The following is a 27,055-nucleotide window of genomic DNA, read 5'->3' on the forward strand; positions in this document are numbered from 1 at the left end:
TTATGGATATTCTGAAAATGATTTCATAAATGTGGAAAATTTATAGTTGGTTTTCTTCTGACTAAGACAGAATGGCCAATCTTGCAAAGTTCTACAAGAGAAAAATCTTTGCCTAAAACACTGCAAATGAGAATTCACAATCTAACATTAGGCCATTAAGCTGTTAGTTGTCCTTGATTTATTGTCTACCCTTCACTCCCAATTTGAGGCGCTAATATATTATAGCTTAAGCATTATTTTATGTTTTACATTAAAATGCATTAATAAGATTACTCCCAGAATCAAAAATAATAACATGCCTAGAAACGAAAATGCTGGTTCCTCAACTTTGACTCAATCATGACAAAAATGATAAATAAGGAATCTTATAACCATCCTTACCAATAGAAAAAAAAAAAAGAAAAAAGAAGATAAAGAACAAAGAAAAGAATTTTTAAAAAGTGCTTCTTGTTCAGCACTACTTTTAATTTCTCAAACTCTTCAGCACCACAAGGGAGATACCAATCAAAGGCACAAAGGCCTGACTGTAGATCTCTGGATGATCTGAGGAGTATTCTGTCCTACCAAAGACCAAAACTGCTCTTGAGAAGAAAACTCTAAAAACATACCTTTTATTTTCAGCCAAAGTGGCTCCTTCGTCCTTCAGCTGTTTACTTTTCTCAGCACAGCCTTCAAGGAGAATTTCTTTCCTCCGTTTAATGGCATGAAGCCAGTTCCCTTCATCGTTCTCAACTGCATCCTTCTCATCAGCAGCTTCAGCTTCAAACTGCTGGGAAGTGACCTTTGAGACCTTCTCTCCAATCTTCCTTTTCCATCCAAAGGAAGCCATTCTGGAAAAATTACAAGGAAAGAGCTTTAAATTTCAAACTTGGCCTTTTATAGAAGTATTCCAACAAATAGGTAAAGAAAGGATAATAGGATTAGACTGTCACCATTTTTTGACCCCTAATTAAAATAGTGGATCTAGGCAATAATCACTGAAGGCTGCTAACATCATAAAGAAAGACAAGTCCACAATTGTATCTCCTGAAGGAAGTGACACAGCATCCAGGAAGTACTTCTGCCAAAAATTAAAGCTAAATCAGATCAAACCTCTACCAGTTTACAAGAAATATGGGATACAGATGAGCATGCCAGATAAGATGTCAGAGATGCAGAGAGCAAGAAACAGAAACTAAAGAAAAAACTGGCTTCTTCAAGAAATGAACCGCCAGGTTTCTTCAGGAGGAAAAGAAAAGTGAGACTTAAGAAACACACAAATCAAATATAATGTGTGGAGCTTGCTTAGCTACAGGTTCAAAGAAGCCAATAGGGAGGAAACCTTTATGAAATAATAGGGGAAATCAGAACAATGATTTCATATTTGATGATATTAAGAAGTTCCTGCTTTTTTTTTTTTGGTATAACAGTACTGTGATTATGTTGACAAAAAGAGTGCTTATCTTTTAGGAATACATATTAAAATATTTTACATGAAACTACACGATATCTAGGAATTGCTTCAAAGTAATCAGCGGGAGTGGGGAGTGCAATAGAAGAGAGATATAGATAAAAAGATTGCTTTGAGTTGATAAGCGATGAAGTTAGGTGATGAGTACACAGGATTCTTTGTACTTTCCTCTCTCCCTTCATATAAGTTTGAAATTTTCCATAAAAAAAGTTTCTGAAAGATTCAAACTTGGGAAATGACTTAATTCACAGAACTATAAGGTTAATCAGAATGATAAGAAATGGTAAACTGCTTTGTAAATCTGCAATAATATACAAATGTAAGGGCTAAGCGAGACAGCATAACTGATGGAACAAAGTTAAAGGAAACCCTGGAAGAACTGAACAAATATTTATTTAGAGAAGGGATTTGCTGAGGGATCAAGAGCTCTTGCTAGTTACATGGATGGGTTTAAAGATACTGAGAAACCCTTGGAATTCTATATAAATTTTTATATGCTTGTGTGCTATCTGCACAAGAGTCTCTAAGCTTTCATTCCATTCTTAAAGAAGCCTATAACCCCAAGAAGATTATGATCAACTGACTGATCAACTATCGAGATAAGGAAAAGCAATGAACCAGAGGTCTCCATAAAACTATCAAAGAATGGGCATTGTGGGAGTAAGGGAGGGAGAGAAATGAAATAGCAAGTAAGTTCTAGCAGATATCAAGATCTTTATCACTAATGCACATGCTGAAGTAAAGTATAAGCAACCACTAGAATGAAGGAGACAAAAAAAGTGAGGTTGGCCACTAACATGGAAAGGCCCAAGATAATGGCAGATTTTGGAGGGGTAAGAAAATTGTGGGTCATGTGCCTAAGTTCTTAATGAATATGACAAAGTGCCAATAAATTACAGCAACCAAGAAATGTACAGGTTGATACGGGTAAACCACATGCTTTCCACAGGAGCAGAGATTTCTAGAAAAGCCTGTAGGAGTAATGGATTATAAGCTATACTAGGGAATCAGGACAACGCCAAACTCTCTCCCCAGACCCATTATAAGAGAGGAGAATGAGTTTCCACTCTTTGAGGATGACTGCAAGTAACTTAGGGAAAGAACCAAGAAATGGCTGAAAATGTAAGTGTGGTTACTAAGGAACAGAAGTCCGGAGGCCCAGAAGGAGAACAACATGAGAGAATGGATCGTTAGGAAGGTCTCACGAGATAACAGAATAAGTCAAGATAAGAAAGAAGTCTTGTATTTATGACTGTCCCTAAAGGTGACAAGGATGAGGATGATTAAGTTTTCTGGCTTCAAGTTTCCAAGTTGCGAATGTGAGGGACCAACCAAGTGTGGGAACTCTAATAATACATACATTATACCCTGCCACAAGCTAGAGAATGCTTCTCTTCCCTGCGACGTAAAATGCAGTACCCAAGACGAGAAACCTGATGAACACAAACAGGTAATCACAACAGCATCCTTCCGGGTACAGGGATGTAGTCGGAGGTGAGGAATTCAAGAACCGATTTACCCGAAAATGTTACCGCAAAAGAGAAACCAGCATTAGCGATTTCCCCTCGTTTTGCACAACAGTAAAGAGCGAAGTTCATAAAGGCTGCCCAGGACTTCACCCGCGAGTTCACAGCCCCGCCCGCGGCCGCGGGCCTCTGCCACGCTGGGGGCAAAGCCAGCTCGCTTCCGCTCCTCCCGCCGCTCAGGGCGGGTCAAAGCCGACCCTCCCGCCTCGGAAGCCGCCCCGGGCGCGGGCGCCAGGGAGGGCCCGATCCCCAGGCTTGCTGGTCCCTAGAGACCAACCTTAGCGTCCCGGCTCTGCCACACCCGCGGTAGGCCTCAACTCCGACTTCTGAAGCTCCTGTCTCTCGTTACCCCAAGACCCACCAGCCTCGCTTCCCTCAACTTCCTCCAGCGTCCACCACAGCCCCGTAGCCCCTCTTACCTGATGACCACTCCCCGGGTGCCGTGTTTACATTCCGCTTGCCCTTTGCCCACCGGAAACGGAAATTACCGCGCCCGACCTCCTACCTGCTTGCCGTAGGTGCAGGGTCTCCCAGGATAGGGGGTTGCCCGATCTGGGGCGTGCGAACAGTCCAGAGAAGCTGGCAGGGAAGAGGCGACTCTTAGCGCTTTTCTCTTCCGCAATCCTATCCCCGGGACCACAAATCCCAGAAGTCACTGCGGCCGCCCCCACCCCATTATTACCCTCCGAGGCTGGTAGTCCTGGCCGCCCGGGCCGGGAGCGCCCTCTATCGGCAGACGAGAGCGTCGGCGCGCGGGCGCCCACAGCTCGGGAGCGCGGGAAACTGCGGCTGCGCGGGCTGAGTGCGCGTGGAGAGGACAGCCCTGGCGGTAGCACGAGGTCCATCCGGTCAGCAGGTAAAGCAGAAGAGGCGCGGGAAAACGATTTGGGGGGAATCCAGAGCATCGACTCACGACTCTCCCTAAAGGAGTTTACAACCTAGTTGATGAGGTCGTCCAGACGCTGAAGACAGAGGCAAACCCGACTGAAAAAGGGTACGGCCGTGGCTCAACTGTCGGGGAAAAAAAAAACCAAAACAGTTGGACTCAATTTCTCTAAAGAAGAAAGAATTATGGCCCGAAAGTAGCTGTCTTGAAAATAAAAAAAAAGTGGGGACATGTAATACAGGGAAGTGTTTAGGAAATTGAAAAATTAAGATCGTTTTGATTTCTCAATGTCGTTGTGGCTCATTTTCGTAGACCAGTTTTTCTCAACCTCAAGGCTGTAACATTTCCAACGGGATGATTCTTTGTTGGGAGAAGGGGGCCTCTCCTGTGCGAGGCAGGGTGTTTAGCGGCACCCCTGGGCTCTACCCACTGGATGCCATTAGCATCCACTCCCACCCCACCAGCTGTGACAAGCAAAAATGTCTCCAGACATGAGAAAATGTCCCTGCAAAAAAGATGGATCCCCCACCCCTACCCCATTGAGAACCACTGATGGGGAGCAAGGATTCTCCAAAGGTGATCCTCAGACCCCCTGAGGGTCGTCAAGATCCTTTCAAAGTCAAAACTATCCTTATTTTCATACTAACATGAAGACATCATTTACCTTTTTCACAATGTTGACATTTGCGCTGAGAGTGCAAAAGCAATGGTGGCTAAAACCACTGGCACCTCAGCCCGAATCAGGGCAATGCTACCAAGCTGTACTAGTAGTCATTATATTCACCACTGTACACACTCATTGTAAGGAAAAAAAGATGCAGTCCCTCAATGTCCTTGAAGAAGCAGTAAAAATTATTTTATTAAAATGACCCTTGAGTACACACATTTTTTTTTAATATTGTGACAAAAATGGGAGGGGGGCTTCCCTGGTGGCGCAGTGGTTGAGAATCCGCCTGCCAATGCAGGGGACACGGGTTCGAGCCCTGGTCTGGGAAGATCCCACATGCCGCGGAGCAACTGGGCCCGTGAGCCACAACTACTGAGCCTGCGCGTCTGGAGCCTGTGCTCCGCAACAAGAGAGGCTGCGATAATGAGAGGCCCGCGCACCGCGATGAAGAGTGGCCCCCGCTTGCCGCAACTAGAGAAAGCCCTCGCACAGAAACGAAGACCCAACACAGCCATAAATAAATAAATAAATAAATTTAATTTAATTTAATTTAATTTTAAAAAATGGGAGGTACAAAGTACTTTTGCTGTATATTGAAGTATGATGTCTCAAGATAAAAGCACTCGTGAAATTGCGTTATAAACTGAAGTAGATGCTTTTTTTGTGGAATACAACTTTTACTTAGAAGGGCTGACACCCCTGCTGGTTATTCAGGCTTGGGTCTGACAGGCCTTTTCGTGAAAATGAACAAAGGGAGCCTGTTACATCAAGGAAAACAATCGAGAGTTACCAATGATAAAATTCAAGAATTTAAGCAAAAATCATCATTCTGGAAAACATATATTTGCCACAGTGATCTTGCCAGCTTCCCAGTACTTTCAGATTTTTCCGATGAGATCAGTGGTGGTATCAGATGCGATTTTTATTTATAATATATTGTTTGATTAAATGTTTCAACATTGGTAAGAACTGTGGAAGTGAACCAATTTTTTCAAAATGAGCAATACGCAATTGTGGTAGCCAACCTCCAAGATAGCCACCTATGATCCCTACCTGGCATTCATACTCTTGTGTAGTTCCTTCCCACATCATACCAGGATTGTTCTGTGTTGCCTGTAGGATAGGGCAGAAGTGATAGTATACCACTTCTGATATTATATCACTTCTGATATTAATAAAAAAGACACTACTAAGGTGGTGGCAATGTTACTTCATCTGGGTTAGAGGTTTACATGGCCATGTTCATTGCAAACCTAAAACACTGAAAATACATCAAGCCAAATATTTTATGATTTGTGCACTTTTCTGTATATGTTATACCTCTATAAAACTCTTTAAAATATATGTATCTCCCTAACAAGGCATTCAGAGCAGGATTTATGCCTTATGGTCACATTCGTAGTGCTTGGTTCATAGTTGCCTTATGAGGGGATATAGTTTGCAGAGTAAAATAATTAAACGGTGCTTGAAGCTGTACCCCTTTCTAAAAAGAGTCTTTCCTAAATCTCTCAAATAACTTAATCTTGATCCACTCTACCCTAGTAAAGGCGACCTCCAACACTAAGTTTTCACACTTCACCCACCACTTTCCTACTTACTTTGGCCTATGATCATATGCATCTATTTATATAATTTCCCATGCTGTCTGTATAGACAACATGATCATCTTCCAAGTTGCTAGAAATCCTCTACATTTGTCATAGTTAACGTTTATTGTCATCCACAATAGAGCAGCCTACTTGTTTACAATAAATAAAACAGTTCAATAACTATTTTTCAGACAAGAGAATTTCTTGTACAATTTTGTTCAGTCAGGGTACTTAGAGTAATTTATAAGTTCCCTAAAAGAACAATCTATGTGCTGTTCATAACAGTCTAGTACTGTGTTCTGTTAAAATTATCAAGCTATTTTAAGGATTCAGAATGTCAGCAATCTAACACAAGCCCTGCCAACAATGCCATATAAGATTTCATACTGATTGAATTCTAACAGTAGTGGAATTCTAACCAAATCTAATGTTAGCAGCCAAAGATAACTGCTCTGATTTTTATTGTATATAACTTAATATTTTGTTCAGGTGGTTAATTTTTAGATGAAACAAAAACTCACTAATTTAGATGAGACAACAATCACCACGTTCAAGTGCTAAAATTTGTTCAAGCACTATACTTTAGGCACATTGTTTAAAAAGTGCACAGATGGTTGGCCATAACAAGTGCCTTTTTTTTTCCATGTAGTTTTCCCAGAAGTTAAAAAAGTTAAGCACATTGTAAGCCGATGAAAAATGATGTTTTTCTTTATTATCCATTTTCCAAATCAAAGTATTTGAAATTGTATCCTTAAATATACTCTGGTCAAGACATACATGAACAAGTCTCAGAAATATTGTACCACAAAGATTGATTTCTACCATACTACCAATTTATAGTTATGTTTTATGTGGACTTTCATTCATCTAGTGAAGAGAACTCACGATGAAAATGTGATTTCTCTTGTGGATGGGGGAGATGGAAGGAGTTAAGGGGAAAAGATTTAAATACATTTTTTTCTTTCATTCCAAAGGTTCATGGAGTTCTACATCCACCCATAGTCCACCAGTCATTAATTCAGTGTGAATGGTATCACTACAAGGTCAAAAAGTGGGGGGGGGGGGCAGGGTGAGAGGGCAGGACTTTTTGTACAAAATCATTTAAAACTCTGAAAAACTACAGAACCATCCAAAGAAAAAATATAATCAAAGTAAAAGCAATGGAGTTTATTTCAGTGAAATTATTTTAAATTAGATATGATATATTAAGCTCCCATATCCCCCAACCTGGTAGAAAAGTTCCTCTCAGTGAGAAATCATTTATTTTAATGGCAAAAATTTTACATATCAGTAAAATCTGTTATATTTAAAACTATGTATACAGTACATTTCTGGCAAAAACCTTATACATCTTTCAGTTGTCAAGACAAAGTAAAAATATGGTTGCATAAAATCACAAAAAATATAAATTGCTGAAAAGATAATAAAAAAAGATTAAAAATCATTTGCATTGACTCCCTTACATCTTCAATTAGTAAGAATTTGCAAACAACAGTAAATTTCTGAAAATTCTGATGCAACCTTGACATACTCAACCAAAAGTTGTCATTTCAAATATCCCAGCTTAAAAAAAGAATTTACTGCAATAGTCTGTGCATTTATTATACTATTTGTACAAGTGCAATATTTAAATATCTTCAAAATAAAACTCAGTAACTAAAAGGAACCACAATAACTTAAAAGAAGCAGTTTACAAAATTAACAGTTTTTAGAAGGTCCTATTTAATTGGTTCCTCTTTTTGTTCCCTGCTCCCCACAACAGGTTATAGAGACATTACAACGATGTCTTAGTTCTATATACAAATCTGTAGCTTTAAAAATACAGTCTTCTGTTCTTAACATTAGGAACATTATGCTGCATTTAGAGCCTACACGAAGTCAATATCCTCAAAACAGAGGGCCACATACAAGTTATAAATACAGTTTGAACTTATATTTAAATGGAACTCCTATAATTTTATACAGCTTTCAGATTCTAAGTTGAATAGAATAAGCCCTGGACAAAAGGAAGCAAGGTTTTTCTTTTGAATTCAGTGCATGTTTCTAGGGGTACTGGAGCCAAATCTACAACTACAGTAACTATGCAAGCTATCATGACATTTGAGTACATTATCATCTGGTTACAGAGGAGCCAAAAACAATACTACAATACAAAGAGTCTTAAAAGAGAAAAAAAGATAGTTCCATTGCAATGGAAAAATAATTAATACCAAAAAATTTTTCTTGAAGTTAAAATATAGTATAAGGCAATTATGGGTGACACAGTAATTTTTTATTACCATACACATGATACGAATTTTATCTGAGGTGACCCTAAATTTTTTTCTTACACCTATTATGTAATGCATTATACTAAGAGCAAGAAAAAGAAAATATAAATCAGAGCTCTTAGGAAGATTAAGCAACTTTAGGCAGTTTCCATAATGCTACTTTTTAAAAAGTAATTAAAATCCAAAGCAAATGTGACTATTTAGAAGAACTGATCTGTTCCATATTTTATCGAAACAATAATAAAGTAATAGCTGATGAAGGAGACACCAAATGCAATGTATAAACTTTAATTGGAGCCTGGTTTGAAATAAATTTGTAGGACAACGGGGGAAATCTAAATATGCATGATTAGATGGCATTAGAGAATTATTAATTTTTAATGGTATTATGGGGTTTTTTAGGAGAATGTCATCATTTTTTAGGAGACGCTTGCAGTGTTGAGGGGTGATCAATATGTCTGCGAAATCCAAATGGTTCAGGGGAAAAAAGCATACACACACACACACACGTATATATATAACTGTATCTATATACAGATATAGATAAAGCATATATGGCAAAATGTTAACAAATGTTGAATCTAAGTGGTAGATACACATGTGATCACCTTACAGCCTTTCAATTTTTCTTTTAAAAAATGTCCATAATGAAGCCTAGGAAAAAAAAGTCATATCTTTTTTCAAATAGTTGGTAAGATATGTTCTATGCACTGAATCAATTTAAAAGATACATGATTGAATGACTAGAACTTTTTGCATACATTTAATACTGACTGACATGATGAGCAGAGGACTTTGTGATATTGGCAAAACCAGCATGATTTATTTACAGTATATGCAACGCAGCTCTTGTGACAAAAAGAGCAATTTATGTACAGAATATAGTGGGACAAATTGTAAAATTAAACTTAGTGCTTAGAGTATCTGAATATATAAGTTCTGGACTTACCAAACGAAAGAAAAAAATTTAAATGTGTCCAATATCTTTAAGGTGACTTACCATATACTACAGAATATTAAGAATATTAAGGAGGGGATATGGAAGAATCATCCAGGCTGTCCCTACTGTTGAAGATACTTGCTATTTAAGGAGCCCAGAAAACAAAATCACGTATAAAGTTCTCTGGAGATTCTAGGCAAATATTTATTGAATAAATTTATGAAGCAAATATATAACACATCAACACGTAATTAATATATGAAGGCCTTTATGGTAAATTAATATTTGACAAAGCCCTGTATACAGTAAATATAAAATAGCCAAAAATCAAGTGAGCCTGAGAGAACTATAATTCATTGTGTATATTATATTATTCTATATGCCTACTGAACAATGAACAAAATTATCTTAATTCATTTCTGCACATTATGCTTTTAACGATTAATCATGTTCCAGTCCCTGTGCAAACTGCATTCCGAAAGGCCAACCCTCAGTTATAATTATGTATAACTTGATTATAAATGGAAGCATTTGGCTATGATTTATTATGCATGCTTATTGCTATCAAAGAAATAAGCAAAGTTTTAGGTTTACTGTGCAAGAATTTTAATTAGATTTGCACACATCTCAAAAAATTCTATTGTGTGACTTCCAGGCCTTGGAGTTAAGTCAACAGGTGAAGAGTCAAGTGAGGTTACAGATGAGGTAAGAGAAGCTTCTGAGGATTTTCCTTGAGCCTCAGCATCTGAATCATTCCTCTGGCAAGCTCGATAGCTGCTAACTGAGCCCGATCTCTGTGGAGTAGCAGTCCCTGATTTGGCTTCAGTAATTTCATCTGGGTAAAAAAAAAAATTCAATTTATTATAATCCATGACACCCTGCCCAAAATTTTAATAGTATTTAATTTGCTTCTTTAAGTGACATCACTGACCAGCTATCAAGAGCATGTTTATTTTGAATACCTCCTAAAATAGAGGCAATGAATCTGTATTATGCCACTTGCCTTTTTTACACACAGCAATGTATGCCCCTAATGACTTACTAAGACTGGGTACATATTTGGCTACTCATCAGTCTTGCAATCCAGGATTAAGAGAGCCCAATAAACTAATAATGAGGCTTAATAAACATCATTCCCTAGCAATAAAAGTCAATCTTTCTATATTAAAATCATAGAATAAATGCACTTAAAATTTGAATCCTGGAAATCATCTCATCTAACTCCTTGTTTTATTGATAAGAAAACATAAACCCCTTTAGAGTTAAGTGACAAATGAACAGAGAGGTAAATCTAGAACCCAAGTCTCCTAACTCTCATCTTGGTGCTCTTCATTCTCCCACTTTGTCTTCATATTTGATTTAAGATCTTATAAAAGAACAACAATTCCAATGAACAAAAATCAAGGAAAACCTAAGTTGGGAACATAATATAAAAACAGTAAATGTCCGTTCAGTTGGTAAACCCAGGTACTAATAAACCTAAGGTTCATGAATTTAATCCAAATACAATGGAAAAAAATAAAACCCATTCTGTATCTCAGACTGCGTTAGTAAGTGTTAGAAGAAAAATACCATCTAGACATAGACAAACAGGTTTAGCCAACATATCATAGCTCAAAACTGTGTCTTTCTGATACTATGTGGGTACTATCTTTGAGTTTACAAAGAAGACAAAAAATTCACAGGTAAATCTCATCTAATAATTCCATATAATCTTAAATGAACAAAAGTGGCAACACATCTTAATTCAATTGATTTGGCCAATGAAGAAGTGCCATAAACTTCTACTTAATTAAAGTTCTGGGGGGCTTTCCTGGTGGCGCGGTGGTTGAGAACCCACCTGCCAATGCAGGGGCCACAGGTTTGAGCCCTGGTCCGGGAAGATCCCACATGCCGCGGAGCAACTAAGCCCGTGCGCCACAACTACTGAGCCTGCTCTCTAGAGCCCACGAGCCACAACTACTGAGCCCGTGTGCCACAACTACTGAAGCCCGCACACCTAGAGCCTGTGCTCTGCAACAAGAGAAGCCACTGTAGTGAGAAGCCCGCGCACCACAATGAAGAGTAGCCCCTGCTCGCTGCAGCTAGAGAAAGCCCGCGCACAGCAACAAAGACCCAATGCAGCCAAAATTAATTAATTAATTAATTAATTTTTAGAAAAAGGTTCTGTTTGTGAGAGAACATTTATATATATATATATATATATATATATATATATATATATATATATATATATATATACATACACAGCTATAGCCTTTCATAATGCTGGGGTAGAATTATTATTGATACTTATTTGAATTATGAGTCAAATGTGTTCCATCAGGCTTTTTAATAGATAAGGTAAATTAGTTTTAAGAGTGTATATGCATGGGAGATCTGAATTAATGTACATTTCAAACCATGGTATGATTTTGCACCATTTACTAGAAGTCAACATTTATTCTAAATAAAACATTTTATCTTACCAAAATGAACTACAAAAAACAGAAATGTAGCAGAAACTAGTACTTTAGGATCAGGCTGTATCAGGCTTTAAGGATTTTAGAAGATAATCTTAAAAGGACAATAAACTATTCACAAGATACACAAATGTTCACGTCAACAAAGGCACAAAATCTTATATTCTGTGTTCTTTTGCTATTGAATTACTAGGAACAATTCAAAAAGCTTCAAAAGAATCAAAGATTTACTAAAATGCCAAATTAGGTAACAAGGTCTAATATGTCATCTATGTTGTTCTGTGTGAGGTACATACCATCAATACTACGGAAATCCAATAAGTATGTTCTACTGTCCACTTGGTATAACTGTAGACTCATTTTGGAGAATGTACTTGTCACAGGATTCTTCCTTCGAACACGCAGATAATATGGGTTTACAACCTAGCATATGGTATGGAGAAAAACAAAGTCAAAAGGAATTCTTCTATAAAACATTATACAGACTACAGGTTTGTCAAATGTGCTAATAATCAGAATGCTCTTTCTTTCTTACCTTCCATTCATAATCCAGTTGTTTAATGGCTCTACAAACTTCTGCCATGATATCATTTGGTCGACTTTGACTTCTAATTCCCAAATGCCATTTTGCTTTCCTTACACCTTGGTGTTTGGATTTCTGTGGATTTAATTCATCGAGGGTATGGCGTGCCCTTGGTGTTTCAGCAACCAAGAATGGTACTCTTTCAGGATGGGGCCGGGTCAAGTGGTGATCATCGAGAAAAGAATCAGGTGGGCTTGTTGCCAAGTAAAAATCTTTGGCCTCATTCATTATTCTCCTGTTATCTATTATGAGGTGGTAGGCAACTGCCAAAGGGTCCTGGTGATTTCTGTTATAAAGGCAGCTGAGAACCTCCTCTTCTGAGCATTCAAATTTTTCACATACTTCTTTTAAGGCTTCATCATCAATCATGGTTGAACTATATGATGGATCCTCAGGAAAGAGATATTTTGGAAGGTCCTGTTTAAACCATTCATGTTCCCTGAGAGAAAACGGCAGGGGTCAGAAGGACTTCGAGGAGAGATGAGACTGAAAGTAACAGTTTGGGGGAATTTAGGATATGAATTCATTTATATTTATACTCATACTGTATTATCATTTTTTTAAAACTGATATTTTCCTCTTCTGGCTCACATTTCATGGTATATGTTAAGGGAAATTCTCCAGCCTTCCTCTGATTTTAAGAGGGAGAAAACACTGCTGGAGCAACCAGAAACAAAGTGTCTACACTTTAAGGTTTTGGAACAAATAGCAATGACAAACAAATGGCAAAGACCATGTTATTTCCAGCTCAGAAAGAGAACAAAATTAGTCTGTGGATTCATTATAATACTCTTTGGATATAATGTTAAGTGAAAAAATATATAACAACAACAAAAATAGACAACTATTATTCATTGAGTGCTTACTATGTGGTAGATTTTAGGCTAAACACTTATATATTATCTCACCTCATTTTCAAACAACTCTGTGAAGATAATACCCCTTATTTTAATGAAGGAACTGAGGATTTCCTAACTTCATATATAAAAGGATATTTTTGACTTGAACTATGTAAAAAAAAATATGCTAAAACTAAAAACATTAAAAGAGGAAAACACCCAAAAGAACAATGATTATATTCTGGGTAATGGAACTAAAGATCACTTTAATTCTCTTCTCTAATTTTTTTGGTGTTTTCTAAGTCTTTTCCAATTGTCACATATTTCATTTAAATTGGAAAAAACATGTAAAACACAAGAAAAAGCATCTCTCACTAAGATATTCTGAAATATAAATTTTACAGAATGACTAGTCCTTCTCCTCTAGTGGTAAAGTCATGCCCTGCCACTCACAGTCTGTTTTTTAGCTAGTCTGCAACATATGGAGTAAATGGAAAGGAATGAAGCTTTTTTTTCTTTTTTTTTTTAAATTGGAATATAGTTGATTTATAATGTTTTGTTAATTTCTGCTGTACAGCACAGTGAATCCAGTTATACATATACATATATACACTCTTTTTTAGATTCTTTTCCCATATAAGTCATTACCTAGTATTGAATAGAGTTCCCTGTGCTATACAGTAGGTCCTTATTAGTTATCTATTTTAGGAATCAAGCTTGAAGTTCTACATATGATCTTTCTTTCTTCTTCATTACCCTAATGCTTTCTTCTTTACTATTCCCAGATATACATCTGACTTCTTTCTTCCTTCTCCCTCCATCTCAGAGAAGTGTGCTGTCTAGCCATTGGAAGACCAAAAGAGAAATTTCCATAAGGGAAAAAAAGGAAAGAAAAATGATGGTAGAAGAAACAAAATTTGCAGTTTTTAAAAAAATGTTCATCAGAGGGCTTCCCTGGTGGCGCAGTGGTTGAGAATCTGCCTGCCAATGCAGGGGACACGGGTTCGAGCCCTGGTCTGGGACGATCCCACATGCCGCGGAGCAACTGGGCCCATGAGCCACAATTGCTGAGCCTGCGCGTCTGGAGCCTGTGCTACGCAACAAGAGAGGCCGCGATAATGAGAGGCCCGCGCACCGCGATGAAGAGTGGCCCCCCTTGCCACAACTAGAGAAAGCCCTCGCACAGAAACGAAGACCCAACACAGCCATACATACATACATACATACATACATACATACATACATAAATAAATAAATATTAAAAAAAAAATCTTCATCAGAAATGACCTCCCCAAATTTGAGAAGGAGATTTGTTATCATCACTTTTGCCTTATTTAAACTATTCCGTGGAACCATATGCAACTGGCAAAATTGATGGACTTTTTTACCTACAATAATTTCATATGTAATTCAATGTATACTACTACAAAAACAAACATGTCATTGATTGAATTAAAATTTTCTCATTCCTTGAGATGAACAAAAGGAAAAAATACAATAATTTATAAGATCAGAACTCAAATAGCAACACACAAGTTTACTACGAAAAAATATTAGTCCCCATGAGAATATGTAAAAGTCAAACATGAAGCATACTATAGAAAATCTTAAAGAATCACTACCAAATCTAATACCCAAACAGGGTCCTTTTTATTTTTTATTAGCTCTTTTTTTAAATTAAAAAGTAATACACTGACAAGTACAGCTTTCTGGTAACTGACTATACTGTTGAACTGAATGAATAAGCATTTTCAGAACTCTAATGGAAAACTGATGAATTCATAAAAGTGCTAACAAAAGATCAAGATGAAAAAAAATATTAATTACATGGGACTGAGTGAACTGATGAGGATGATTATAATTTTTGTGACTTCCTGTTTGAATTTAAAAAAAAAAAAGTTAAAAAAAATGTTAAAAAAAAAAGTACTTACTGGTGTCCTAAGAACTAGTGAGGAGTGACAAAACTGACAGCTCAAAGCACCCTTCCTCCACTTCTGACTTTAACTCCTCCACTTTATTTTGTAAGCACCTATTTTTCTTTTTTTTTTTTTTTTTAATTATTTTATTTATTTATTTATTTTTGGCTGTGTTGGGTCTTTGTTTCTGTGCGAGGGCTTTCTCTACTTGCTGCGAGCGGGGGCCACTCTTCATCGCGGTGCGTGGGCCTCTCACTGTCACGGCCTCTCTTGTAGCGGAGCACCAGCTCCAGATGCACAGGCTCAGTGGTTGTGGCTCACGGGTCCAGTTGCTCCGTGGCATGTGGGATCTTCCCAGACCAGGGCTCGAACCTATGTCCCCAGCATTGGCAGGCAGATTCTCAACCACTGCGCCACCAGGGAAGCCCCCAGCACCTATTTTTCTGATCAGATATTATCCTGTTTGAAATGCCTAAAAGAGATTATATTTTCCTTACTGAACCCCAAGTATATTATTACAATACTTAGCTAAGAGTGAATTCCCCTCTATTTTAGTTACAATATACACATTTACTTTAATAAGAAATATTGTATTCAGAATTTCATTAAAGCAACTTTGTAGATGTATGGAATAAAAAAAAAAAGTAATATAATGTTCACTGCTACAATTTCAAAACAAATAAAGAAACAAAAGCAAAAAAGTGAAAGCCCTTTCTCCTACCAATCTTACTTCCCTAAAGCAGCCAGGTTAGTATGTGTTCTTAAATATCAAAATAAAATAAATGAGTCTATACACTATTTTTAACATAAAAACAGGATTACATTGTACATACTGTTCTGCAAAATTTTCTTTCACTTATATCACTGATACTATTAGATCTGATAATCAAGTTGCTTTATCACCTGATATCTTTGATTGTGGCTCTCTTCATGGGATCCACCTGCAGCATATGTTTCAAAAGGCTAATCACAGAAGGGTTTAAATACTGAGGGGTATAAAAGATCCCATCACATATCTTCTTAAAAAGAGTTGGCACATGATCATCATCGAATGGAAGTGTTCCACATAATAAAGCATAGAGAATAACCCCACTACTCCATATATCTACCTCTGGACCAGCATACAATCTGTAACAGGAAATACCAATTGGATTAAACACTCATTAGTAACTTAAAGAGTAAATCAATTTATCATTTTAAATATAGATACTTCATAAAGAATTATTAGTCAGAATATGGTTTCTGTAAGTCACTGCTGTGTACTACACGTACAGATTCTATACTAATTCTATCAGTATTATCTTTGAAAACAAAAACTAAGAATTTTTTTAAGTTACAGACTATAGCTAAAATTCTCTCCATGCTACCTCACAAGGGTCCTCATGATATCCAATCAATAGGGCCAAACTTTGAACAAACATATCATTACTGAATTTAAAATCATTGTTTTTTGGTTACAGAGGAGAGGTTAAGCGATCTTTCATCAAGTGAGAATGTTCTTTAGTGATGGACTCTAAACCCACTCTCCGCAATAACCCAAGACCTCATACCAAGGTAAAAGGGGCCTGAGGCTGTAGAATGAAGCCTAGCTAACTAATTCACAGAAGATTTTAAACTCTTATTTGCAATACACTGTAACCTACTGACTTTACCTGCTACTGACTAACTAGATAACCCATTCAAAGTCTGGCTTCAGGGAAAGGATTTCTTTAAATTGGTCAGATAAATTACTGAACTGATCAATAAATACTATTTTGAAAGTAAAAGTTTCCATACATCTAGACCTCACAGAAAGACCTTATCCAAACTGGGAAAATTAGACTTCAGTAATGGCCCATTACATATATGCACAATTACGTTTCTTTTTGTTTATTTAATTAACACTGCCCCCAGTATCCAGGTCCTAAATTGTTTTCTTCCCAAAATAATTAGACAACCCACATGAAATAACAAACATTAAGTTAATATAAAAAGGTAATGATGAACCTTGATAAATCTAAAATTAAGATATTTCTGCCTTACTCATAACCATGCCTTAACACAAATATAATTTCTCTGAGCAGTCTAGGCAAGCAAGCTTATGAAAATAGAAAGAAAATACTACTCTATTTCTGCATTCTAAATTAATCAGGATGTAAGACATTCAAACAAAGAAACATGGTTTGAATGAAAAGTTATTAAAAGTTAATTATAAAAACTAGTAAACAAACTTTAGCTTCTTTGTGTTCCATTTCAGTAGTATAGTGAAGAACAGTTACTCTTCAAAAAATTAAATTTTCCTGTTATCTAAACTATTCGAAAAGCTGCCCTATACTAAGATCCTCATGTTCTCAATGCTGGTGGTTAGTAAATTGAGAGATCAGAATTCTTAAAATATTTCAGTCGCCAGAAGATTTAAAGGATGAAACTTAAATAAAATCTGAGGACTTTATCAATACTTCAGTCCAATTCCCCAAGGTACCTTATCATAAAAGCTAAAGCTAATTTGAAAAATTAAAGCTACACATTACACTTTTAATTCTTCATCTAAGCAAATAGTACACTATTTCTTACTACTAGATATTTCTGTATTATTCAAGTTTTTAATGTCTCACCTTTAAAACTTGCTAGTTTTAAACCTTCAGTTTCTTCCACCAGGGGAAAAAATGAAAGTTCTCTCATCTAACTAATATAATTTTGACTTGCAAACCAACATCCTCCTCGATAAATGGAGTCCTTAATCCTTATTCACTTGTAATGTTTTATTCTTAAAATAGAATACTTTCTGGATAAGAAAAGAATAAGCTTTAAATTCCTTTCACTAGAATTGAATATTACACTATAGACTAACAAAGTCTAGGAAAAAAAGACAATTACAAATATATTGGGCGGGGAGGAGGTGGCAAACACTACCTTCCTGAAATTACTTCTGGTGCAGCATAGTTGGGTGAGCCACAACTTGTTCTTAAAAATTCACCATCTGACATCATGTTTGAAAGACCTGAAAATGCACAAAATCCACTGCTCAAGATTTCCCAAGAACAAAAATAAAAACAAAACTCCATTATACAATAAAATTGAGTTTGCGTTAAAGTGATAAATAATCATTTTGTTCTTTGCTTCAACAGAAGCCTACAGTCTTTATTGTTCCCAAATATTTTGCCTTTACGCCATAAAATCTGTAATCTGTTTCAACATATAAAGTGCATTAGTGCATTGTTGGAGTTTAATGAGTACATATTAAGCTATTGGTTATTTTGCTTAATAGAATAAACTGGGCATGTTTAAGTTTTATTAATATAGAAATTACTAGAAAAAAATGTAGAACAGAATTAAAATTCAAAGTTTCTATTAACCTCCATTCTGATTCTTTAAAAAAAATAATAATAATTTTTAATATCAAAGTTCCTTCATAGTTCTACTACAAAAAGAAAACTCAGGAATTCCCTGGTAGTCCAGTGGTTAGGACTCGGTGCTTTCACTGCTGTGGCCAGGGTTCAATCCCTGGTGGGGGAACTAAGATCCCACAAGCTGCGCAGTGCGGCCAAAAAAAAAAAGAAAAAAAGAAAACTCTGCCTCCTCAAAAATACAATGTATAAAAAATAATGACAACTAAAGAATACGAAAGTCAAATAATTTAGTCAGTTACAAAAAAACCCAGTAGCTCAGAGCTGTTGGGCACTATTTAGTGAATCTCTATAGATTAAAATATATAAACATATACAAAACTGAAGAAAATATAAGTATCTCCTCTGATTTGAAATGAAACTAAAAAAAGAGACTTGTAGATATTCATTTTTATCTTAGGTTTAATAATGTCAATGGCAATTTTTATAAGAAATAAAGGAAAAATAAATTCATTAAATTTTCCTCAAGCTGAAACTATGCTTTTCTATTTAAGATATTTTACTTTCTTTTTTTAAAAATAATTTTGTTCATATGGTTTGCCTTCTGGCTTTCAAAGTTTGAATAACTCCAGCCCAGTCTCTTTCCTCTTGCTCCATACTTGATCAGAAGAACACACTGGAAATAGTGTGTTCTATTGATAACACTATTTAGCAAATAGTTAAATAATGGTCTCTTTTCAAGTGATGTCGCAATGCTGCCAATTTAAATTGTTTGCCTATGTCATAAAAGTCAATTTTAAAGACATAAAGCTAAGAGAATTCCTTATTTTTACTCCTTTTTGTAGCTCACAGACAAATGGTGAGGATATGCTACTTTGGGATACTCAGTCTATGATATAAAAGCAAAAGTTATATGAAGAATCCTACTGACATTTGTTAAACATAATGAATATATGAAACTATAAAAATCTCCTTACCAAAATCAGCAATCTTTGCATTCATGTGTGCATCAAGCAGGACATTTTCAGGTTTCAAATCTCTGTGGACCACCATATGCCTGTGACAATAATCCACACCAGAAAGGATTTGTTGGAACAGACGCCGACTTTCTTTTTCATCCAGCTAAGAAAAGTAGAGAGGCAACTTAAACGTGAGTCTTTCAAAAGAAATTATTCTACCTATAATTCTCCAACCTATAAAACTGTGAAAATGGAAGAAACCTTCCAAATGGACCTCACTCATGAGATACTTTTGAAACGGGGAGGAGATATAGGCAGCACAAAACAGAAATGCTAGGAGGATCTTAGAACCCAAATCAGTAACTCAGCTTCCTAATATTATCGCTCTCTTGACTACACTCTAATAACTTGCTTTCACTTAATCTCATGCACTATTTCAAATAATTTCAATTTCTACCTGAAAGTAGGCATGTTTTCTCCTGTAAATTACAAATATTTAATCCTTGATTCCTTTAACAAATATTTATTGAATACCTTCAATGTGCCATGCACTGTTTTAGACACTCAAGATATAGCAATGATTTTTAAAAAGGCCCTAATCTAGTTAAAGAAAATAGACAATAAACATATAAATATCAATATAAGGAGTAAGAGTGTTTTGAAGAAAAACAAAGCAGGATAAGGGCACACAGAGTTATGCTGGGGTGGGGAATACTGTTGTGGACTATATGAGAAAGCAACATTTAAGCAGTGTTAATGAATTAGCAAGCAACCATGTTATCATATCTCCTGAAATAAAAGATGTTTTAATTTTAACAAAAGAAAAACCTGAATTCATTTGTTTTATAAAATATAACAGCATTTATCTTTACTCTGCTTACTGAAAAAATTATACCTTATGCTGTAATTACATTTTAAAAAATATTCTTTAAAAACTTCTCTCTCCATTTATCCATATTTTCTTATTTTATGATGTTTTTTCCATAAATGAAAGCCATTACTTGGGTATGCCTGCTCCCAAGAAGTCATATTTAATAAATAACCTATTAATTCTCTATGCAAAGGACTCTAATATGCAGTTCTCTAACACAGGTCACAAATAAGCATTCTAAAACCAGGTTCCTACACCTTAAATGGTATGGATAATCTGGAATATGAACCAGTAATTTCTTTTGAAAGCAAAACTAAAACTCTCGAAGTACTCAGAGATACCCTTCCTCTAGAGAAAGTAATAATGCGTTAGCAATCTAATACCTTTATTTCTAGAATATAGGTTCATTTTTTTTTTTTAGGTTCATTTTTTAATATGACTTCATATCAAATACACTAAATGAAAAAAAGAATGTGTTCTAAATGTGAAAGAGAAGAAAATTTAATTGGTTAAGCAAAATACAAGAGATAAAATAACTGGATAGGCTACAAAAATGAAAATTATACTCTATTAATAATAAATAGAGTACAAAGGATCAAGGAGGGGAAGTCTACAAAGAAAGATTAGAAAAGTCAAAGTATATTTCCATTTAAGCATGGCAGATGGAACCTTTTGTCTCCATTCCTTGAAACATCACTAAGGTGACAGCATATAAAGACAAAAGAGCAAGAGAAGAGACAGCAGTAATCAAGAGGAGTCACTAAGCTAGAGAGTAGATGAACAGTGATAAAGACTTGGCCAACCACAGAAAGCTGAAATCTAATAAGCCTTTAGGGGTGGAAATCAATGATAAACTCATCTGCACACAGACTCCTGGAAGGGCTTAGATATTGGAAGTGTTGGGAATTTCTGAAGGTAGAAGGGAGAAATGGACTGAAAACAGAACAACTGATGGAAGAAAGAAGTTTTAAGCTCACCCTTACTGGGGAATAAGACCCACGACTTACTCTTTAATAAGGCTGAACCAGCTCTGTTCTCAAGGACACCAGAGTAGGAATGAGGCACCAGAAGGAAAACATGGGGATAAAATGAAAGTCAACATACTAACCAGTGAGGCTTGTGGGCCTTTCCCCATTTAGCTCGCAGAGCACTGGCAGCTAAGCTAACACGCTCAAGGAAACTGGAAGGTTTCTTCTGGAGCAACTTTCTGATCCAAGGAAAAATATTTGTAATTGTTAACATTTGGTGTTTCCTAGTAAAACAAACAGGTCCGTACCTATTCAACCTATGGGAAGTCCCACCAATTAATAAGTTCCATCCTCATGAGCCTGGCTTTTAGAATCTCACTCTCAAATATGAGTGGACAACCCAGAATCACCAAGTATCTGAGCAAGGGTCATGCACAAAAGACAAAGACCAATAAAATGAATAGAAAAAAAAACAGGGAGCAGGGAGCACAGAAGGTACAGAAGCAATCCAGGGAAGAGAAGAAGAAAATATTTTTAAACTAATTGTCATCCTCAGACAGATACATTTATTATCTCTGTGGAACAACAACAAAAAATAGTCTATTTAAAGAAAGACAACTTCAGAAAACAAGAAAGAAATAAAAAATGACAGCTGGAATTTTAATATGCAACAGATAAAATTGAGGAAAATTCCCATAATGTAAAGCAAAATGATCAAGACATGAAAAACAAAAGATAAGAAAGCAAGATACCAATTCAATTTGTGTCTGTTTCCATTTTTCTAGGCAGAATATTTGTGCGGGATTGCGGGGGGCGGGGAGTGGGGAGTGAAAAGACAAGTGGAATACCTGAAATCGAAATGAACCATGTTAAGAAATGGTAAAATCAAAATTAATTTGGTTAATGATTTTGATTTTGATGAAAGTAAAGAGATATGCTACATAGAACAAATGAGTGAATGATATAAAGAATGTTAGATTGGGAGGGAAAAAAATTGGCTTCTCAGTGCTTGATGTGGCTCTTCCAGAAATAGGTTTTTGCATACCACATACCCTGGGTGTAAGAAAAAGTACGGGCGGGGGGCAATGTTCAGTTTTTGTATCTGTAACTTAAGACACTGTTCAAAATGTCTTCTAAAGTTCCTTCCAACTCTAAATTCTTTAAGTCTAATTCCTCTAATTCCTACCTCCTTCATGGAGCCTGTTCTTACTATTCCAGGTACATCAGATTTCTGAAACCAAAAAATGAATGTAATTTAAATGTGACTAGGGTTGACTAGCAAGGCCTAGATCTTTTTTTTTTTTTTTCAAGGCCTAGATCTTTAAGTATTTAATAATATATTTTTTAAGGATTACATACATAATTTAAGGTATATATTAAAAGGATTTGTATGCCCCAGAAGCAAAGTCTGAAGATCGTTAGTTCTGGAGTCTCAATCCAACTCTGTCATTAATAAATTACGTGACCTTGAGCATATATATAAACTGTGAGTCTCGGACTTCCCTGGTGGTCCAGTGGTTAAGACTCTGCGCTTCCAATGCAGGGGGCACGGGTTCGATCCCTGGTCAGGGAACTAAGATCCCACATGCTGCAGAGTGTGACCAAAATATAAAAAGTAAATAAATAAAAATAAATAAACTGTGAGGGACTTCCCTGGTGGAGCAGTGGTTAAGAATCTGCCTGCCAATGCAGGGGACACGGGTTCGAGCCCTGGTCCAGGAAGATCCCACATGCCGCGGAGCAACTAAGCCTGTGCACCACAACTACTGAGCCTGCGCTCTAGAGCCCACGAGCCACAACTACTGAGCCCGCATGTCACAACTACAGAAGCCCATGCACCTAGAACCCATGCTCCACAACAAGAGGAGCCACCGCAATGAGAAGCCCACGCACCACAACGAAGGGTAGCCCCCGTTCGCTGCAACTAGAGAAAGCCCACGCGCAGCAATGAAGACCCAATGCAGCCAAAAGTAAATAAATAAATAAAATAAATTTTTTAAAAAATAAATAAATAAACTGTGAGTCTTGGTTTCCATATCTGTGTAAGTAGGCTAAGGAGATAATCTTTAAGATCTTTCTTAGCTCTAAATAGTCCATGATTCTAGGCAAATACATGACTAAGGGAGCTGGTTATTAAATAGACCTCTTAACAGAATTGCTTTCTGATATTTTGATGCTAGTAAGGGATCAGGGGAATTACAAAACATATACAGGATTAAAACAGAACTGCTTACCCTTCCATTTTTACAGATATAATCAAATAGCTCTCCTCCTGAGACATATTCCATCACCATGAAAATATCAGATGGTGTACTGATGACCTGGTACCTGGTGAGAGAAAACATTATCTACCAGTATTAAAACATGTATATTCATTCATTCAATAAATGTTTACTAAGCACCTATAATACACCAGGCACTGTGCTAGACGCTGGGAAAACTGTAGGGAACAAAACAAATTATCTGCTCTCATGGAGTTTATTTTCCAGAAGCCAGGAAACAGACACTAAATAAAAAACAGTATCTCAGGTGGTGGAACATGCTATGAAGAGAATCAAAGCAAAACTAAGGGAAATCTTTCATACAGGGTATTCAATGAAGGCCTCTCTGATAAAGTAACATTTAAGCAGAGCCTAATGGAAATCAGGGAACAAACTATGCCAATATCTAGGAAGAAGGTGAACCAGGCAGAGGGAACAGCAAGTGCAAAGGCCCCCAGGGGGAAACCTGCCTGGCGCATTTGAGCAATGGTAGGAAGGCTAGAGCAGAGTGAGCTAGGAGCGAGAAACAGGATGTGGGGTCAAAGAGGTAACTGGACAGCAGAGGACACAGAACCTTAAAAGCCATGATGAGGCTTTGGCTTTTACTCTATGGGAGAAAGAAAGCTATTGAAGGTTTTAAGCAAAGCAGTCATATGATCTGGCCAAGTAAAAGGGTAACTTTAATTGATGGCAGCAATGTGAAGAACTGACTGGGCAGTAGGGTGGAAGCAGGTGGCTACTGCAGTAGTCCATGAGAAAGATGAAGGGGGCCCACACTGGGCTGATGATAATGAAGGAACTAGAATGAGATCTTAAATATATTTTTGAAGGAAGAGATGGAATGGAGGTTGGGAAGTGAGAGAAATAGGAAAGTTAAGGATAGTTCCTAAGTTTCTGCCCTGAGGAACTGATATTAACTGAGATGGTGAAAAGACCAGGAAGACCAGGCACGGGAGGGTAATAAAGGGTTCAGTTTGGGCCATGTCGAGTTTCACATGCCTCATGGTCACCCAAATGGAGATGTAAAATAGGCAGTGTGCATATTCAGGGAACAGGTTTCAAAGCAGGAGATGTATATTAAGGGTTGTCAGCATAAGGATGGTATTTAAAACCATGGCACCTCAACAAATGAGAAGAGGTGAGAGTGAAACATATTTTGAGTCACCAGTTCAATACAAAAGCCTAAATGGTTTTAATTTATAGCCTGCATAATAAAGCTGAATAGTAAATAAGTTAACTGTAGATCCTACAATTGTCAGCTGTAAAACAACGGTAATATTACTGCCTTTTGAAATTTGGATTCCTGAAATTCTGTTATTTGGATTTGGATTTGGATTCCTGAAAATCTATTATTTGTTATTTGTTTTATCAGATATAAGCAGTGTGGGGGAGTGGAGACCCTACTGCATTGTCTCTAGTGAGGCTAGCTGATATCATCTGGAAATTTGGAGGGCAGGAGTTTTTACTAGCAAATCATTGTTGGTTCTACAGCAGTAGGGGCACTGAAACTTATCTATCAGAAGGGCATCAGTCCCGAGAATGAGAAAGATAACATCTGATCATCACAAGGGCAAAATGTGAACTTAGGCTTAAGTGACCGTGAATGGGGTTAGATAAATACATGAACAGGAAGAAATTTTAAAACCCTCAGGAACAGACCAAAGCAATGTCACTCATCTTTCTCACTTGTCAGATTAAGAAGGTTAACAAAAATGATGCAAAAATGATATGACTATATTTAATATAATCAGATCTTACAGTTTAATTATATGAGGATGCCTGAAAAGCTTGAGGTTCTGAATTTCTCTGCGGATTTTTCCTACTACATCAAGGCTTCGAATCTTCTGTCGATTGAGTATCTTCACAGCAACTTTATGCCCAGTCAATTCATGTTTGCCAACTGTAGGAGAAATAATTTTAATAAATTAGTGCCAGGTTTGATTAATAACATATTTAGAACTATTTGAAGAGTAATAATCTTAGCATTCTCCAAAAGTACTTGAGCAGTTCCAAGTTCCTTTTTTCTTTTTTAATTTTTACTGGTGTATAGCTGCTTTACAATGTTGTGCTAGTTTCTGCTGTACATTAAAGTGAATCAGCTATAGGTATACATATATCCCCTGTTTTTTGCATTTCCTTCCCATTTAGGTCACCACAAAACACTGAGTACTATTCCCTATGCTATACAGTAGGTTCTCATCAGTTATCTATTTTATACATAGTAGTGAATATATGCCAAGTTCCTTTCAATTCTGCCTGATTTACCCCTGAACGTTTAGATGTTTAAAGCTGGAAGGCTAAGGGAGAGAGAAAGAAAGAAACTTCTTTTTGCTCTCTACCTTTTTGTACTTTTATATTCTCTTAATTTACTTTTCATTTTTTAAACTATCATACATACAAATTGAACTTTTTTCTTTTGGTGTGCAGTTCTATAGATTTTAAGACATGTAGAAGTTGGTGTAATCACCATTATAATCAGATACAGAACAGTTGAATCATACCAAAAACCACCCTCATGTTAGACACACTTTCTCTATAATCTCTTGAACCTTTACAATTTTGGTTCATGAGCATGTAGTTTCTGTTTTTAAAAATAAGAAAAACATTTTAAGTGATTACCCTTCAATTTTGAATGCTATACCCAGATAATCAATGGTTATAATACAATTTAGACATTTTTTAACAGAGACAAAGTCTCCAAAAATTTAGCTTCTATTCACACTTTCTTAAGGACCTAGTGGAGAATTAATATTCCATCAAAATCAGGAAAGAAACCAAGATGGTAAGAGGGCAGACAGCAGAAGCAAGAAGAACTACAATTCTGCAGCCCGTGGAAGGAAAACCACATTCACAGAAAGATAGACAAAATGAAAAGGCAGAGGGCTTGGTACAAGACGAAAAAACAAGATAAAACCCCCCCAGAAAAACAAAAAAGTGGAGATAGACAACTTTCCAGAAAAAGAATTCAGAATAATGATAGTGAAGATGATCCAGGACCTCGGAAAAAAAACGGAGGCAAAGATCGAGAAGATGCAAGAAATGTTTAACAAAGATCTAGAAGAATTAAAGAACAAACACCTAGAAGAATTAAAGAACAAACAAAAAGAGATGAACAATACAATAACTGGGGCTTCCCTGGTGGCGCAGTGGTTGAGAATCTGCCTGCCAATGCAGGGGACACGGGTTCGAGCCCTGGTCTGGGAAGATCCCACATGCCGTGGAGCAACTAGGCCCGTGAGCCACAACTACCGAGCCTGCGCGTCCGGAGCCTGTGCTCCGCAACAAGAGAGGCCGCGACAGTGAGAGGCCCACGCACCGCGATGAAGAGTGGCCCCCGCTTGCCGCAACTAGAGAAAGCCCTCGCACAGAAACGAAGACCCAACACAGCCATAAATAAATAAATTAATTAATTAATTAAAAAAAAAACAATACAATAACTGAAATGAAAAATACACTAGAAGGAATCAATAGCAGAATAACTGAGGCAGAAGAACAGATAAGTGACCTGGAAGACAGAATGGTGGAATTCACTGCCGAGGAAC

The 27,055-nt window shown here is 36.7% G+C and overlaps 2 protein-coding genes across 7 annotated transcripts in view; both read right to left on the reverse strand.

Annotated features, from left to right (window-relative positions):
• Positions 1-3,644, reverse strand: part of TTC33 (tetratricopeptide repeat domain 33) — a 32,567-nt gene extending 28,923 nt beyond the window's left edge. The window contains exons 1-2 of one of the 3 annotated variants that reach the window (XM_036848897.1): positions 3,482-3,644; positions 609-830 (exon numbers count right to left, since the gene is read on the reverse strand). In XM_036848897.1, the coding sequence (XP_036704792.1) occupies positions 609-829 (221 nt within the window). In that variant the 5' untranslated portion in view covers position 830; positions 3,482-3,644. The other 2 variants (XM_036848896.1, XM_036848898.1) reach the window with 2 other exon arrangements.
• Positions 3,645-7,259: 3,615 nt separating this feature from the next.
• Positions 7,260-27,055, reverse strand: part of PRKAA1 (protein kinase AMP-activated catalytic subunit alpha 1) — a 45,277-nt gene continuing 25,481 nt past the window's right edge. For 2 of the 4 annotated variants that reach the window (XM_036848317.1, XM_036848318.1), the window contains 8 exons: positions 25,272-25,413; positions 23,487-23,580; positions 19,432-19,576; positions 18,021-18,108; positions 16,032-16,256; positions 12,326-12,812; positions 12,087-12,213; positions 7,260-10,163 (listed from right to left, as the gene is read on the reverse strand). In XM_036848317.1, the coding sequence (XP_036704212.1) occupies positions 9,919-10,163; positions 12,087-12,213; positions 12,326-12,812; positions 16,032-16,256; positions 18,021-18,108; positions 19,432-19,576; positions 23,487-23,580; positions 25,272-25,413 (1,553 nt within the window). In that variant the 3' untranslated portion in view covers positions 7,260-9,918. Of the gene's footprint in view, positions 10,164-12,086; positions 12,214-12,325; positions 12,813-16,031; positions 16,257-18,020; positions 18,109-19,431; positions 19,577-21,392; positions 21,548-23,486; positions 23,581-25,271; positions 25,414-27,055 lie in introns of those variants that run through there. The other 2 variants (XM_036848320.1, XM_036848319.1) reach the window with 2 other exon arrangements.

The sequence above is a fragment of the Balaenoptera musculus genome, chromosome 3 (genome assembly GCF_009873245.2).
Source record: "Balaenoptera musculus isolate JJ_BM4_2016_0621 chromosome 3, mBalMus1.pri.v3, whole genome shotgun sequence".
Classification (NCBI taxonomy): Eukaryota; Metazoa; Chordata; class Mammalia; order Artiodactyla; family Balaenopteridae; genus Balaenoptera; species Balaenoptera musculus.